This window comes from Trachurus japonicus, chromosome 18 (assembly GCF_045865225.1).
Source record: "Trachurus japonicus isolate A0001 chromosome 18, Traja_1.0".
Classification (NCBI taxonomy): Eukaryota; Metazoa; Chordata; class Actinopteri; order Carangiformes; family Carangidae; genus Trachurus; species Trachurus japonicus.
Genome location: NC_140924.1, coordinates 26,352,544 through 26,370,389, shown reverse-complemented (window position 1 = coordinate 26,370,389; position 17,846 = coordinate 26,352,544). Strand labels below are relative to the sequence as shown.

Here is a 17,846-nt window from a genome sequence, read left to right as displayed (position 1 = left end):
CTCTGGTGGACGAGTTGTGACCTGCACATTCACCACGCTATGAGATAACACAACGTTACGAGATGGAGTTCTCTGTTTGTGTTAAAACCTCTCCTCTAAAATCAGTTTTTTTTCTCCACTTTTTGTAAAAGGACCATGTACAAAATTAAGCATACATGTTACCATGTAATGCATTGTACCAAAGTTAGCAAGGAGCTGATTTACGTCCCTTGGCAGATCAAATACAAAACATTTTAACACAAACCTCAAAAACTGTAACTGTGCGTTCACACCAAAAGCTTCCAAAGTGTCAACTGCCGTCAGCTGCGCTTCCTAACCCTTCCAAAGCGTCACCAGACGAGAAGTTGAGTCTTGGTTAACTTTATGGTAATTAGCTATGACGCGGTTCGGCGGCAGCCAGTCAGAATAGAGGTGTCCTTTACTCCTTCCATGTGTCCTGCTCCTTCAAATGACCAGTGCGATGGAACATTGACATCAGTCACGTGAAGAGCATCCAAAGCAGCAAAAAATATTTTGCCACTTTGGACGCTGTCTTGTTTGAAGCGCATCCTTGGGCTTTGCCTCTTTGGAAGCTTTTGGTGTGAACGCACAGTAACACAAAAGAGTACATCTGTCAGACTTTAAAGCAGCAAAAGATGCATTCTAGTAGTGTTGCAGAAAAGTTGGTATTAGTGAGCAGTGCCCCCTGATCAGAGATTGCAGTCCCTTCTTATACCCCAATCTATGCCTGTGGTTACTTCATTACTACAAGTGAGATGAGCTTTCCCAGGCAATAAACAATCAGGATGTAATAGTTAACAGACGTCTACCCCATAGATGGTGTTGTAGCAACCCCAGTTGTTTTACCTATAGGAATTTACAATATAGACGATGGAGAGACAGGGTTAGACATAGTTCATCCTGGTGTCCTTCCCCTCACCCCAGGTTTATTGTAGTCAGGACACAGTTGTCACCTCTAATGGATTCAACAGGTTTGCTACAAGGTTTAAACTGCACCTACTTCAAAAGACTAATTCACTACTTATTACAAGGAGAATACTAATGTCATTAAATTCCCACCACAGCATCATGACAAGACTGAGAGTTCTTTAGAAAAATCTTCTTCTTCCCCTTAAAAGCTGCAAATTGAGCTGCATTTTTCATCTTCATCATCTCTTCTAGTTCCATAGGTCTGTGAACGTTTTAATTTTTTTTTTAAAGATAGGTACAGTATAGATAATTCAAAGCTCTCTCCAGGTAAAACTCAGCAGCTCTTCCCGGTGTTTGCTTATGGTAATCATAGCTTTCTCCCAGGATTAAGGTTGTGATGATTTATTGATGTTAAAATCAGATATTGAGTTTTTCCCCAGGCTCATCTCCTGGAGCAGGTCGTTTCAAAGACTCTCTCAGCATCATGATTGCTCCTTGATTGCAACACGCACATGATTTTTAACCTTGAGAGTTTGGTTACTGCATCTAAAAGAGCCAGAACATGTCCTAAAACCTCAACCTGTGCACTATGTTTGTTTTTTTTAATCATCTTATTATTGGTCAACCACATTCCCAACAACTTCCATATTTTTATTGTACCACAACCTTTGTTAGATATACAGGTAATGAATGAGAGGGAGTAAGCTGCCTCCACATCTGCAGTGTTTATCCGTCCTAATGGAAACGCTCGGTGCCGTGCAGGTGTGTGTGTAGGTAGACTTCCCTGTTGGCACACACTGAGACTGATGGAGGAGCCAATAGTCGTTTCACAGACATGGAATTGGGTCTAGTCTGAAAATAGCTCGTAAGGAAAAACTTCCCTCTAATGGAAATCTATATTAAAAGACATTTTTTATAGGATTAGGTTTAATCCGTGGCTGTGAAACCAGCCTAGACTGTCTCCATTCCAGCTCTATTCTCAGTCTGTGTGCGTCTACAGTCATATGTGTCGGGAGTGTGTATGTGTGTGTGTGTGTGTGTGTGTGGCAGTGTGAGCATTGATGTGAGAGTTTGGATTAAAAAAGTAGATTGTGTTCCTCGGAACAACCTCAAACTTGTGGCAGCCAGCGTGGAGATGGGAGAAGCCTTTCGCTAATTGATACAGTTTTCCCTCTGCCCTCCTCTCTCCTCCGACCCAAGCCCCTCGCTGCAGAGATAAGATGTTCTTTTATTCTCTTTTTCATCACTCTTTTCCTCCTCCTCGCCCATTTGACCTAATTTATCAGTGGCAGATAAAACCAAACAAATCAGAGGAGTGGCAGTTTGAGACCGGCTGCCCTTTGGCTGGCGTCTGATCCGCTCCTCGCCCCGACGCTGTCTTCTCCCCTCTCCTCCTCCCTTTGATCTGTCCGTCCGCCGCTTTCTCTCGTCTTCCTCCCTCGCTCCGGCCGTACAGATTTCAACTCCTGATGTTCGATTGGTCGTAATTTGCCTCCTCGCACGTTGCATGCACAAACACTCACCTCAGACGGAGGAGAGATGAGTTAAATATGATGCACTTTTTTGCAACTTACCGAAGACGCAGGAGCCGCCTTCGCTGCTTAATTATTTACGTCGCGTTGAGCATCTTGAATGCTGATGAAGCAGAAATACGAAAAGAAAAAAAAAAAGACATTAGACCCGAAAAGTGTTTATTGATCAAAGATTCATGTTTTTTGAAGTCTTTGTTGCCTGCTCTGTGTTGTGGCTGTCTGCTCAGCCTTCCACTGTTGTTTTTAATCATCTCAGACCAATGTGTGGAGCTGCTCAGGAGACCAGAGGGGACCGTTCCATCAGATTTTGGTCACATCGTTTATTAATAAGTAAAGGGAAGCAGGGAAGAAGAAGGTATTCACTTTCTGAATTACCATTTAAAATGTCCAAATGCAATTAAAAATATGAACATTTAAAGTGATTCAAATGGCAAGTGTAATTTTGAATTTTGATAGTTCAAAATTGAAATGTAATTTATTGCATTATTAACCCACTAATCAAATAACCACAAGGACTGGAAGAACCAATACAACTACTTGTAATGATAAAAGTAATCAAACAGTGACATTAAACTACATTTTACTGGTGTCCTATCTCGGTTTATTTGATATAAATACAATAAAAAATGTGTGTAATTGTTTTTCTTGTGCAGAGGAGGCGTGTGCGTGCGTGTGTGTGCACAGTCCCAACACGCTCCACCACTCAGTGTGTTAGTGTAGTTGTTGGTCTGAGAAGTGAAACCACTTAACTGCTGCAGAATCTTATTAGTCTGAGCACATGTAATCACTGAACACAACCCACAGCAAAACATCAGCTCCTCTTTTTCCTCTTGGAGTTTCCATAAGTCGACAGTAAGAAGACGCTGTCGAGGGAAAAGCTCATCCAATCAGAAAAATTGGATTCTGAAAAGTGTGTGGGGACAGCGACACTGTAACCTTCATAAATGTAGTAGAATCCACTGCAGGCTTTTTGTATTGCACTGCATTTGTTTCAGCCAAATGGGCCTTGAAATTGCTGTTCAGATGTGTGATGTCTTGAAGAGGTGCAGCTCCCTGTCATGGGTTCAACCGTCTGACTTTGCCAGAGAGGAGCCGTCCTGGTCTGGTTGCCGTGTGGATACCGGTCGGTGACCCCTAATTCCCACATCCTCCGTTTCTGTAGCGGTTTGGCTCCGACTGACGGATCAAACAGCTGGAGACCTGAGATCACGGGAGAACTACAAGCTATCGGGATAACAGCCGTGTATAACGTTTGATCAGAATGTAAACAGTTGATTTGCTGTACAACACTACTTTTTACTTTTTTTTTAACTTTCTGTTTGTGTTCTTGGAGAACGGATGTATTGTTGCAGTTTTCCACCTCCATGATAACATTTTCTTCTTCCGTGACGTCCTGTTAGCTTCAGGTTCCTCCGACTGATCGACCACTTGTTGCTAGTGCCAGCAGGTGAAACTAATGTTGACATAGTGATGATTTTACAATCAAAAGTTGATCCATTGTGCGTTTGGCTTCTTGTGTGTGGCGATCTCATCCGTATGGATCGATGCCGATGGCTGCGTGATCCGGCAAAAATCTTATATTATTAGGAGCTGTGATGGGCCGCGGCGCTCTGATTGACTAGAATGGAAGCGCATTTGTTTTGGCGTGCGCAACAGAGGTGGAGGCGGAGTATGTGGAAATTGGGGGTTAGGATTGTTAGGAAATGTCCTTTCTCATCATAATTCACAGCACATGGGAAAGTCATTTTCAACATTCAGTCTCACCGCCACAGAAGTATTTCCTTTAAAGCAGTAACACTTTGATGAAGTGAAAGGCTTCACACATATTTGATGCTGAATACATCCAGGATCTCCTGCAGACGTGATGGGACGGCTCACAGCCTGACGAACCTGAGGATCCTGCAGCAGTCTGGATAAAGCTGGGTGGGAGCTCTGGGCTCATGACTGAGCTGCTGCTAGTCTAGTCAGGAGATGAATGGGGGGGGGGGGGGCTTGTGGAGGGAGATGAGCCGATTCTGCTGAGAGACGCAAAGATCCAAAGATGCCCCGTCACACACCTTTTTTTTTTTAGTTCCCCTCGTTCTCTTTGACTGCTTCCCCCCATGGTGGTGTCAAATGAGGAACTTTCATTTTCCTCCTCCTTCAAAGCGAAGCACCGCAGAGATCCTCGTCAGCACACTTGACTTTGTCTCCTACTTTAGTCACTTGTTCATTTTCATTCTCTTGATGTTTCCCACCTATGTGTCTGTGTTCCATCCAACCGCTCTACTTTTTTGATTTGAAGCAGCAAATGATAGTATGGTAGTCAAGAGGCTGCTGCTGTCAGGGAGGGATATGTTAGGTAAACTCTGACAAGCCAGGCCTATATATTAAACGGATATTTCAACATTTTGGCAAATTCACAAATTTTCATAATCTCTATAGTTTTAGGAGTAGGTTTGTTACTTGTAATTGTCGGTGCAAGCTGTTTTTAGATCAGCGGGGCAGAGACGCAAGCTGCAGGGTATTATCATGTTTCCCTCATGGTTCCGGCTATGCATTTGCCTCGAAAACAACTCTGTCTCGTAATGTTACATTATCTCACAGCGTGATGAATGTGCAGGTAACAACTTGTCCACCAGAGTGTTTTGGAGTTGTTGGATTGTGTATTTGATGAGAGAAAGGCGAAAATACCATATGCCTCCATAGCGTTAGCTGAGCAGCTCACTGCTCTGCCCTGCCGATCGAAAAATAGCTTGCACCAACAAGTAAAGGTAATGAACCTACTGCTATGACTATAGGGATTATGGCAATTGGTGAGTTTGCCAAAATGTTGAACTATCCCTTTAAGCTCTAATCATGGGAATGAGGTGTAATTTGATTGAAAATGGTTTCACTTTGGAAAGTAAAAGCATCTAGAATGGCTTTCTGTTCGTCAGTATCAGTTTCTTTTTCCTTTTCTCTGCCCTTTTCTCCATGACTCACCCTCTCATCCAAACACATCTGGGCTCTCACACATGGCTCCACATGAAAACATCACATGGCACCCTGCCACCAAGGTTGTGTGCCCATGTAATTGGATGAGAGGAATCATGTTAGGAGCTTTGAACCCTCGGCCGTGGCCCTGCCGGCTCGGTCTGATGCCCCCACCACCACCACCACCACCTCTTCTACCCTCTGTTCCAGCTTTCTGCTGCCACTTAACTTGCCCTGGAGGGGATAAACACTCAGGCTCAAGCTCTCACAATCTCGTCCCCTGTGAAGGGTTTTCAAGTGCCAGAGCTTTTTTTTTTTACCTTTGACCTGTAGCAGCTAGCTGTTAGCTCTGCAAACCAGCACAGGTTTGGCTTTAGGATCAGCTCTTTTCTCAGTTGCTCTCTTAAGCTGTAAAAAAAACATGATTTACTTGACTCCAGTGCTGCGGCTCCCATGGGCCCAGAGCCTGGGAAGTTTACAACACAGCTGAGGAGACATAAAGGGATTTGGAGGCAAGTTTCTCTCATATAAACCGTGCAGAGGAGGGCGAGGAAGGCTTTTCAGCACTTGGGAAAATGATACCTAAAATATAATCAGAAAATAACAAGACTGTTGTCTGTATTGCTCATATTTCTTAGCACATCAGACTTCCATTCAGTGATATTTCTGTATCTCCAGAACTTTTGGCGCTGAAGCAACCGACCTTCCTGTTCACCATAATGGACACAAACCCTCCTGTCAATCACAGCCGAGTCGTGTTGTGTTTGTCGAGGCTGCGGAGGGTCTGGAAGCTGAAATGAAAGCTTGGCTGAGCACACATGTAGGCGAGCCACTGAAATTATCATTAGTGTCTAGCCCAGTGGTCACTGAGGGGGCTGTTAATTTCACACTCCTCCTTGTATCAATATCGCTGTGGCTCAGGCTCATAAATATATGCAGCACCTTCTCAAAACAAACTAAGACCGACATTTTCTAGGCCCGCTCTCTGTCCAACCTGCTGCTTCCTGTCCTCTTGTGTGTGTTTGTGTAGGAGCTGGTGTGTGTGTCCTCTAGAGGTTATGATGTCTGTGCATCTGTGAGCAGGAAAAAAAACACCTCTGCTCATTTGCTGAAACACATTTCCACACACAAATAAGTGTGAATACATATTTTGCAGAGTGTGAATGATTTCTACCTGTCCTCCTCACCCCCCCTTTACCCTCTTCCAGGCTTGGTCCAGAAGGTGGACCAGCGCCTCCCGGTGGCCAACGAGTACCTGCTGCTATCAGGCGGGGCCCGGGAAGGAGTGTTGGACCTGAACCCCGAGGACCTGGGGGACTACGCCAAAGGGGCCGATTTCGACCTGGACTTCACCCTGCTGGTCCCCGCCCTGAAGCTCCACGACCGCAACCAGCCCGTCACCCTGGACATGAGACACTCCCCGCCCTGCCACTCGTGGCTCAGCCTCCGCCTGTGCGACTCCAACATCCTGTCGCGCTGGAGCATCTGCTGCCAGGAGGAGAACGGGCTTCCTGCCGAGGAGGACGAGGAGGAAGATGGGGAAATGGGTAAGTACCGTAGGTAGGGCTGGGCAGAATGGCCAGAATAAAAATCTTTCACCATTTAAATAGATTTTTTACCCCCTACTTAAAATGAAGATGACAAAGAAATTGTTCAAAACAAGTTTTAAAGGGATATTTCAACATTTTGGCAAATTCTTCCCATAATCCCTATAGTCTTACAAGGTTTGTTACCTTTGATTGTCGGTGCAAGCTGTTTTAAGATCAGTGGGGCAGAGATGTGAGCTGCACAGTATTTTCACATTTCCCACATCAAACTAAATACACAATCCAACAACTCCAAAACGCTCTCATGGACAAGTTGTGACCTGCACATTCACCACACTATGAAATAATAACGTATAATTATGCAACATTACGACACAGTCTCCTAATGTTCCATTATTATCTCATAGCGTGGTGAATGTGCAGGTCACAACTTGTCCACCAGAGCGTTTTGGAGTTGTTGCATTGTTTATTTAGTTTGATGAGGGAAACGTGGAAATGTTGTGCGCCTCCATTGCGTTAGCTAAGCAGCTCACGTCTCTGCCCTGCCGATTGAAAAACAGCTTGCACCGACAATTAAAGTTAATGAACCTACACTCAAAGCTATAGGGATTATGGCGAATTTGTCAAAATGTTGAACTATCCCTTTAACTACTTTCAAACTGACAGTGACACAAATGCAAACCACATAGCCAACTTGCAACAACAAACTTGTTAAATCACCTGTAAGGACAACGCCACTTAAAAGGGTAGATTAAGATCATACGTACATAGGTCTTTTTTTCTTTCTTTTTTTTAACCTTTATTTACCCAGGCAAGCAAATTAAGAACAAAATTCTACTCTGTATGTAAAAAAAGAGTTAAAAATAGAAAGATCACAGTGGATGTTGCACTGCACAGCTGTAGCAAACGTGTGTGTGTTTCATGACACCAGCAAGAAAAAAAGAACAGTCGATTGGAACAAGACTAGGATGAGCTGACTCTGAACTACGGGAGCCCAGCGGGGAGCTATGGCTGATGTTCAAGAGAAACTCGATTTTCATTAAAACAAATCGACCTGAACTACACATTCGAATTAATCAATAAAATCGATTTATCGCCCAGCGCTATAAGTAGGTGATCACTGCAATGACAGAGGAAGAACAGTGAAAGAGAAATTGGTCATGAAGATGAGAGAAAGGTGGAACAAAGGCAAACTGATGTAGAAAGAGCCACAGAGATGAAGAAGAAGAAGAAAGTGACAAACTGAAAGATGAAGCGAATAAGATGAAGAGATGAGAGTGAAAGGAGGAGAGGGATAGACAGCTGTGAAGGTGCTGTAGCAGCGCAGGGGTGGAAAGAAGCACAGCTGATTGAATTTTGTTCATGTTTCCCTCAGATAATATGATGCATGATGTTGTGAAGCAATTTTGCCCGGAGAGCTGCAGCGGAGGCCCCCCGCTCCTATAACTCCTCAGATAGGTGAAACGAGAAATCCTCCCCAGGAAATAAACGCTGAAACATTTATGAGTGTAACTCAACAATCGAAAAAGTTCAAGATTACTCGCCAGCCTCCAGATTGCACCGCCGCATCAATCTGCCGCGAGCTTGCGGGGTTCCAAACTTCCGAGATGAGAAAAAGTAATGACATTTATTGATATGAATCTCTTTAATTTTCAGCAAATTGGGAAAAATTCATTTCCTGGTGGCATCGTAACATTTCCCACAGGATTTGAGTGTGTTTGTGGCAGCAGGAGGGCGTGGTTTAGCTGACAGCATGAACATGTGTCACTTAAATGCTACAGAGAGGTTAAACAGAGGGCAGAGGTGTTGAGAGTTCAAATCAGATTTTTGTTCTTTGCAGCACAGCGTTGGTTCCTCTCTCCAACTTTAGTAAACTACATTCACCCAGAGGTCTGTCTGAGGGCTGCAGGCAAAGATTAATCAGTCTGCATCTTCTTTTAGGTTCTTCAACAGTTCAAACTCCTTTTTTTTCCTATACCATGTCACTGTAGTGACATACATAAAACAAATAACCTGTGTGGAGTTTGCCTCTTCTCTCCGGCTTCTCCGGCTTCCTCCCACAGGTCAAAGACATGCAGGCTACTGTAGGTTAATTGGCAACTCCTAATTGCCCATACTGTAGGTGTGAATGGTTGTCTGTCTGTATATGTTAGCCCTGTGATTGACTCTCGCCCTAAGCCAGTCCAGATGAGGCTCCAGCTCCTTTGCGACCCTTGTGAGGATAAGCGGTACAGAAGATGATTGATTGACAAAATGAATAAATGAATGAATGAAACATAAATACATAAAAAACAGAACAAAACTAAACAAACGGACAGAGAAGCATGTAAACAAAGGACAAACACCCACCTTTACAAATAAGACAATTACATAAACAAAATGATCATTATTAAAACAAAAGAAAAATAATTTAATAAACATAATATGACTGGAGTTACGGATTAAACGTAAAAATAACAGAAATTTTATGTGTTCCCTTTTTGGTTGTTGACCCCTCCAATTATCTTTTTATCCAATAGCAAGCTATTCAAACTCCTAATATATCAAATTTCCTATATATAGTTTTAATTGTTCAATAATGTGATGGAACAGACGCTCAAATTAACTTCCCCAGCATATTTTATCCCATATATCCTACATCCATGCCCAAAACGGGAACTAAATGAAGCTGCAGCCTGATGCTGCCTATTTTATACAGTAGTAAATTAATTAATATTGCGTAACTGTATAGTAAACTGTACTTTCACATCCAAGGTGGTGCTGCATTTACAATAGGCCCATGATTTCATCAAGTTGTCAGTAGGTGTTGAATATGGACAGACATCCTAACAGTTACAGCAATTGTTTTTTTTTTTACCATAATGGAAATAAACAGACAAAAATATAGCAAAGCTGTTTGGATCACTGACATAGTTAACATATGAATAATGAGGCTGGCCTCAGACCAGCCCTTTACCTTTCATGATTAATTTAGTTTCTGAAATATTGGTGATATGTCAAACCTGAAGCTAAATACAAGTATGATAATATAGTACACACTGCTTTGCATGCTGAACACTAAGCCCACTCTTTTCCTTTTTTGTTGCAGTTCAAGTGAACAACTTCACAGTTTAGTTTTATTTGTTCATTATCTGCTCATCTCCTTATCACTGAGAACACACACATTATCTGTCTCTGACCCTGGGCTACATCTTAGTGTAGTTTATCCCTTTAAATCTAGAGTTTGATAACAACCTAGACTGAAGAGTAAGGACCAGATCTTCAATGCAATGTTTTATAGAAGGACCTAAGACTTTTCTGTAGAAGTTAAACTGCTATTATTGCTGGTGACTTGGCTAAATCTGTTTGTATGGATAGACACAGCATGCACATCTCCTCTCCCCTCTCCCCCCTCCTCAGGCAAAGGCTCCATCCCCTCCCTGGGCTCCCCTCAGTCTCTGGATGGATGCTACTTCTCTCCCTCCCTGGTGACAGACTGGTTCTGGGGGGTGGTGAGCGAGGCCGTGGAGGAGCTGAGGCGCAGCCCCCAGAGAGGCATCCCCACCCCGGACCGCTTGGAGAGGAACGGACCCCTAACTACCATCATCCTCCAGGTACGCATTAGGTGACGGTGGTTCCCATTAAGTCATGATAGATCAAGTACAGGCGCATCTCAGTAAATGAGAATATGATGGAGGTCATGATAGTGGAGCTACTGAACCAGACTAAGAGACCGTAATGGCTCAGGAACCTTTGAAGGTGTTTGGAGTTAATCAGCTGATTAGAGTGAGACACCATTAGGTTACAATAGTGAACTTTTTCAATGTATTCACATTTTTTGAGATACTGAATTTTGGGTTTTCATTAAATGTAAGCCATAATCATTACAATTAAAGAAAATAAAGACATTAAATATTTCAGTATGTGTGTGTGTAATGAGTCTGTATAATATACAGTGATGGGAATAACAGCGTTATAAAATGACGACCTTACTAACGGCGCTACTTTTTCCAGTAACGATCAAAAAAGTTACTGTTTCCCCTGTTAACGCTGTTACTGTTACTGACAATAAAATGCGCCGTTACTTGACTCAAAATAATACACCCGCTTAACTGTACGTTATATACACATACACATCAATTAGTCGGTAAAAAGCTGTTTATCTGGAAATAACTAACTCACTCAGTATTCCTCCACACATGCAGGCTCAGTGACGCGCTGCATCACTCCGCCTTTTGCACACGCTTCTGATCCAGACAGCTGATGGGCGGAGTGATACAGCGTGTCGTGGAGCCTGCCTGTGCGGAAGAATACTGAGTGAGCTGGTTAGTTCCAGATAAACAGCTTTTTTCCCGACACTCGTTAGGCTTATTGTTAGGGGGGCGAGTCCAAGTAATTTGACATATTTGTAAAAATGTAACGCAATAGTTACTTTTCCTAGTAATTTGTTACTTTTATAATGTAGTAACCTAGTTACTAGTAAGTAACTATAACTAATTACTTTTTAAAAGTAACGTGCCCAACACTGATAATGAGTTTCACTGTTTGTATTGAACTACTGAAATAAATGAACTTTTCCATGATATTCTAATTTATTGAGGATCTGTAAGTGAACTCTGTATTGACGCAGATTGTTGTCAAATGTTAAAATAATTCTCAAGAAAGCAGCAACAATGTTTCTAAGAGCAGTAGAAAGCCAGTAGCACTCTAACCCTCTACACTGTGTGGCCCGTGCAGGCGGGCTCCAGCCGCGTGCTGTACGACCTGCTGCCTGTGGTGTCGTTCCGGGGCTGGCCTGCTGTGGCCCAGGGCTGGCTGACTGCCAACCACTTTTGGGACGGTAAAATCACAGAGGAGGAGGCCATATCTGGCTTCTATCTGCTGCCCTGCTGCTCCCCGCTGGGTGGCCGGCCCGACAGGGAGTGGAGGCTGGCGTTCTCACGCAGCGAGGTGAGGGGATTGGACGATGTAATTTATTTAGCGTGTCATCTCTGGAGCCACCTTGAAATAGGTTTAAAGCATCAGTGGGATGATCCTGTCTGGTTTTCTTTCTGTATTTCATTGCACTCTTTCTCCCTTTTACAGTACACCCTTCCTCTCTATTGATTTTTCCTATTAAGTTAAAGGGATAGTTCAACATTTTGGCAAATTGGCCCATTGGTATTATCCCTATAGTTTTAGGAGTAGGTTCGTTACCTTTAATTGCCGGCTATTTTTGGAACAGTGGAGCAGAGCTCAGAGCTACGCTACGGAGGCTCATGGGATTTCTTGGTTTCCCTCATCAAACTCATCAAATACACAAACAAACAACTGTCGTGTCCTGTCCGGGTTTTACAGCAAGTAGTCTCTGCATTTGCATCGAAAACAACTCTCGTAGGGTTCCATTATCTCATAGCGTGGTGAATGTGCAGGTCACAACTTGTCCACCAGAGCGTTTTGGAGTTGTTGGATTCTGTATTTGATGAGTTTGATGAGGGAAACCAAGCAGCTCGTGGCTCTGCTCCGCCGTTCCAAAAATAGCTTGCACCAACAATTAAAAGGTAACGAAACTACTCCTAAGACTATAGGGATTATGGCAATGGGCCAATTTGCCAAAATGTTGAACTATCCCTTTAACCGCAGTGTCTTTAATCCTGCTTCTTGCTCGTCTCTGTCTGTTATCACCAGGTCCAGCTGAAGAAGTGCATCCCCTTCCCCATGGCTCAGGCTTTCCAAGCAGCCAAGGCCGTGTTGTCTCGTATCCTGGCTCGTCCTCGCACCGGCCTCAGCCTCTACCACCTCCGTACCCTCCTCTTCTGGGCCTGTGACCGGCTCCCCGCCGCCTACCTGTCCTGCTCCGACGCCGACACCCCCGGTCGCCTCCTCCTGGGTCTCCTCGACGATCTGGCTCATTGCATCCTGGGTAAAAACTGCCCAAACTACTTCCTGCCTCAGTGCAACATGCTGGAGCACCTGACGGACGGCCAGGCGCTGCTGGTGGCCAGGAAGCTGGCCCACGTGCGCTCGGACCCCAGCGAGCACCTGCGCGCGGCCCTGGACCAGGCCCAGCAGGCGGGCCAGCTGAAGAAGGAGCTGACGGGCGGCAGCACCAACGGCCACGGCTCCCCGGGACACCACCCGTCCAACGGCATCATCTCGCCTTCGGAGGACAAGCTGGCGCAGCGGCTGCAGCAGCTGGTCACGGAGAACCCCGGGAAATCCATATCCGTCTTCCTGAACCCCGACGACGTCACCAGGCCGCACTTCCGCATCGACGACAAGTTCTACTGAGGCTGCCGCGCCGCCGGGAAGACGCGTGGAAATGTGCGCGTGTGTTTTATCTTTCAAACACACTCCGGAAAACTCTCTGAGGCGTCGCATCGGAGATGATGGAGACTGAAACCCCTGGCAGGTGTTTTTTTTCTCCAGAGCACATCTGGCCTGAGACCGAGCACACTCCTGTCCACCACCCTGAGGCTGCACCAAGCCATGCTGCTCCACTGACCCTTCAAAACCAAAAAAAAACTAAACAAAACAACAACACACGTGTCCTACTACTGACAGATGACGTCCAGTTCAGCGGACGGACGTCGCACAACAGACGTGACGTCACCGAGCTGCTGCCACGGAGACGGCCCTCTCCTAACGAGCCGGCCTTAACGAGACTTATCAGCTGGTGCTACAAAGACTAGAACCGGCTTCAGTCGTGTGAAACGAGTCCAATGGAGATCAACACAGAAAGTGTGCGTGTGTGTGTGTGTGTGTATATATATATATATATGTATGTGTACATTTCACATATTACTTAACACTTTGTAAAGGCGGAGGGAGAAAAGCGCCTTGATTGCTGCGTTTCTACCCTTTTTATTTTGGATCAGAGTGGGCGATGGCTGAGTTAGTTACGGAAAAACAAGGTGTGGCTGATGTAACTGAATGTAATGTTGTGAGGAGAACCACCGAGTCTTTCAACAAAGAGTCTCCTTCTCTCTTTCAACTACAGTTTAGCTTTTTTTTTTTTTTTTCCTTTGACCCCCCAAGCCTCAATTTCTGGCATCTTTTTACACTTATTTTTAGTCTTTCTCAGGTATTCACTATTCATACTACTTATCATTTTTTAATGTATATGATTCCATTCTAAGGTCTTTAACTATATATCTATCTATCTATCAGAGCCGCTTACATTTCATTAGGTAATTGAATGTACCAAAGAGCTATGTTTGAACATGCATCTTCAACATCCCTGACATCTTGTGTTGACAACTCATGGTCAGAGTGTTCATGTACCTTTTCCCCCTCCGGAGGCCCCGGTCACATTCACATGTTGCAGAGTGAAATTTAGCGGAAAAATCGGTTCATTCCAACCAACTCGGCGTGACGAGTGGATTTGCACATTATCTAGATAAGTACATGAGCTCAAATCGATCACGTCGACCAACGTCACTGACATTTGAGAAAGGCTGTTGTAGCTCATTAGCCTCTGCATCGTCCAGTCATCTGCTCCACACAAGATGGTTTGAAGTTATGACACAGGAGTCAAGAGTGCACATGTGTCCCTTGAAAATACTATGTGGACTTAGACACAGAGCTAATTAGCTTTCTGACTGACAGTTATCACAGTTTTTTTTTACTCAGTGTTGACACATGTAGAGTCCTGAGGGTAAAACACCTGGGGGAGTAACTCAGCTCTTTTGACTGCCTGATCCTAGCCTGTCCTGGTCTACTGGACAGCTACAGTAGTAGAGTACTACCACAGCTAGTTGTCTATTAACTTAATAATAACTAACTGGCAACAAATTTAAATAGCTTTTTTCAATCCTTTTCATAAAAAAAAGCCAAATATGACCTGATTTCACTTGATGCTTCTATTTTATCATATGATAGTTAAGTGAATACCAATAAACAAGCCTTAATCAGCATTGTTAGAGCTTTCTGACAGTGTGTCCATATTGCTGTTGCTCTATTCACTCCATCCTGAATTTCACACAGCAGCACTTAGTGGTGTGACCGGGCCTTGGACACAGGTTGAGACTGAAGAGAGGGCGAGGAGGTAAATGAATTAAACTGGTTAATACTGCAGTCCTTAAAAACTTCAAGTTTGGCTTCTTGGTTTGGTTTGGGTACCTGAGCTGACAGCTTGTCTTGTGGCCGGCTTAATGAGGGATTTAGACCGTTTCAAACGCTGAGCACAGAGATGTGAGGAAGGAAATTAGCAGCAGAGTAATGTCAAGTAAGAAGAAAAAAAAGGTCCTAATTGTACAAAAAAAAGACAGGTAGAGGGTCGCTGCTGAGCCGGGGGCTTTCTGTTCTGATTATCCTCCGTCGTCACGACTTAGTCGAGGTACTAAAACATCCCACAGAGGCTCCAGTACGTCCAACATGTTGCACATGGCGTGTGTGTGTATTAAGTTTCCATGGAGGACAGTTAGGAGTTTTGTGTGTCTCATTTGATTTTCTTGGAGGCTGGTTTTGACTTGACTGATTCTGATAATTGTCCCCCCGTCTCCTCTGCTTGGTTGGTCTTTTTTAATGAGCTCCGTGTGCGTGCGCGTGTTTGCAAGTGTGTGTGCGTGGCTGTGTACTCACCGAGTGACGAACCATGCAGCAGGACACACACAGACGCCCAGATGCTGCCCGCTGAATTATCCCCTCAGTGGGTGTGTGTTAGTCACTGGGCCATATCGTCTCTCAGCAGACGGAAGCTGTCCACGGGGGGGGGGGGGGGGAGATGGGTCCTCTGGTCCTTTTGAAGAGATTTGAAGTGGGAGGACAGGGGCCTTGCGGGGCCTGGACAGCTGCCTCTCTTTGGATCTGTTGCTGCTTCTCTCTGCCTATTTCCTTTTTTTCTTTTTCTCAACTGCTTTCTCTCTTTCTCCAGTTTCTCTCTCTATCTCACAGCTTTTTTTCCTCCTCCCTTATCCTTTTCTTCCTCTCTTATCCCATCTACATTTCTCCACAGACGGTTGGCATTTCCCCGTCTTCGCCGACTGAAGGTCTAGAGCCGCAGAAAAGCTTGGTACCACTCCAGCCTTATGTTTACACTGTTAGCAAAACACGTTGCTCCAGTGCCACTCAGCTGATTTGATTACAAGCTGTACAGCCAGGAAGCGGCGGTGCCGTGGCAACAACAAGGACAACCAGACAGACACAGTCATCCTCTCCCCTCTACTTAACACGACTTGGACTTGTTTTATCTTAATGAATTAGAGACGTACACTTGTCTAAACACTACCTGCAAACAAAGCGAAGGGTAAAATCCTGGATTAAATGAAGGTTTATTACCCAGCACTAAACAGAACAGGATGTTACAAGCACACACATCAGTTACAGTGCAGTTTACATGAATATAAAGGTGGTGGGAGTCGGTCGGTGGTGATTTTTAAGCTACTTGTCAGCTCTGAATCAAATTTCACGCTCGTACTACTGAATGAATTTTTTTTAAGAACCGCTGGTGTGTGTGTGTGTATGTGTGCGTACGAGAGTGAGTGTGTGTGTGTGTGTGTGTGTGTGTGTGGATAGAATCGGAGGGAAAAAACCAAAGTGCGATGCTGAGGTGGAACAGAATGTCTAAGCAGAGGTGTGTGTGTTTTCGGCACTTTGTATGAGACGGGCCCGATTGTTTCTCCCAAGTTTTTAAAAAGTCATAAAAAAGCATTTATATAAAGGAGAGTACAGCGAATGCAAAGGTACCTTTTACTGTAGAGTGGTGTGTGTGTGTGTGTGTGTGTGTGTGTGTGTGTGTGTCTCCCTTTGTACCTTAACGGGCCTGGTTAGAGATTACAGGACACGGGGGGGGGAAACAATCAACTGTTTTTTCTTGAATTGTACACATGGAATCTTTGTGGAGAGCATCACTTGTTGTATTTTACAATGGTGTCAGAATATTAGATATGCAATCCAACCCCTCCGGTGGAAAAAAGGCCCGTCACTCACAGCTCCTGCTCCTAATTGTACTTCAGTGTAGATTTACTGTGGTTGTGAAACAAGAGGGGGTGGGGGGTTGTACTCTCTGCTGTCCAGGGATTGCATGAAACACAGACGACACTCCCGGGCATCATTCTCCACTCTGTGCTACTCTAATTTATGATTATTGTGTTTTTTGTTTGTTTTTTTGTGCTGAAACTTCTGATGATTCATTCAACTGCTGTGGATAATTAACTGACTAAATGCAATGAATGTATCCACTCTATTTCTAACTGCTCATCCTCATCAACAGATGTATTCAAGTGCTGAGGTGAACTGCTACTGAATCACTCCACAGTCTGAGAAATTGAATTTCATATCTCTTTAATACTTGAGTTTTTTTTTTTTTTTAATAACAAGTGCAAATTGTTCTATCTCTGTATCACGACTGATTTGCTGTATTTATTACTGTTCTTTTCTGGGGGTTTATAATGATCAAGCTTTAGCATGAATTAAATCACTACATTTCAAATTATAAGTGTGTGGAAATGCTTTTGTCATGTCTGCAGTATGTTTTTTTTTCTCCCTCTCTGTAAGTGTTGTATCACAGATTCTCAGTCGGCCGGTGGACCTGGTTTAATGTGATGTGCAACACGTGTTTGAGCCAACAGAGGGCGCTACAGGACAGTGTTTGTGCTGCAGCTGCTTCACATGAGGCGGATGTTAGACCGACAGATGCTGCGAGTATCAAAACACAGACACGGTGAGTCTCAGTCCACAAATAGTTTTTACATATTGTTAAGGCTGTGCCGGAACATTAATGATATTTATGGTTAAATTTGTTTGACTCACAGACCTCTTGTTCTGTGTTGTAAAGAAACGTCCATTGATGTGTGTAAATATGGTCGTGTTTGTATAATGTGAAACAATGGAAGCTCTTCTCTCCTCCAGAAAGGTCATGAGTCAGGCTCTGGAGTCAGAAGACTTTTACTTGACATCACATCTTGTTGACATGTTAGAGGAGGGTGTCAAACTCAATCACACA

At 44.2% G+C, this 17,846-nt stretch overlaps 1 protein-coding gene across 2 annotated transcripts in view; it reads left to right on the top strand.

Annotated features, from left to right (window-relative positions):
* tmem102 (transmembrane protein 102) overlaps positions 1-17,333 on the top strand; it is a 32,300-nt gene extending 14,967 nt beyond the window's left edge. For both annotated transcript variants that reach the window (XM_085806190.1, XM_085806189.1), the window contains exons 3-6: positions 6,605-6,943; positions 10,343-10,536; positions 11,660-11,872; positions 12,590-17,333. In XM_085806190.1, the coding sequence (XP_085662316.1) occupies positions 6,605-6,943; positions 10,343-10,536; positions 11,660-11,872; positions 12,590-13,192 (1,349 nt within the window). In that variant the 3' untranslated portion in view covers positions 13,193-17,333. The remainder of the gene's footprint in view (positions 1-6,604; positions 6,944-10,342; positions 10,537-11,659; positions 11,873-12,589) is intronic.
* The last annotated feature ends 513 nt before the right edge of the window (positions 17,334-17,846 follow it).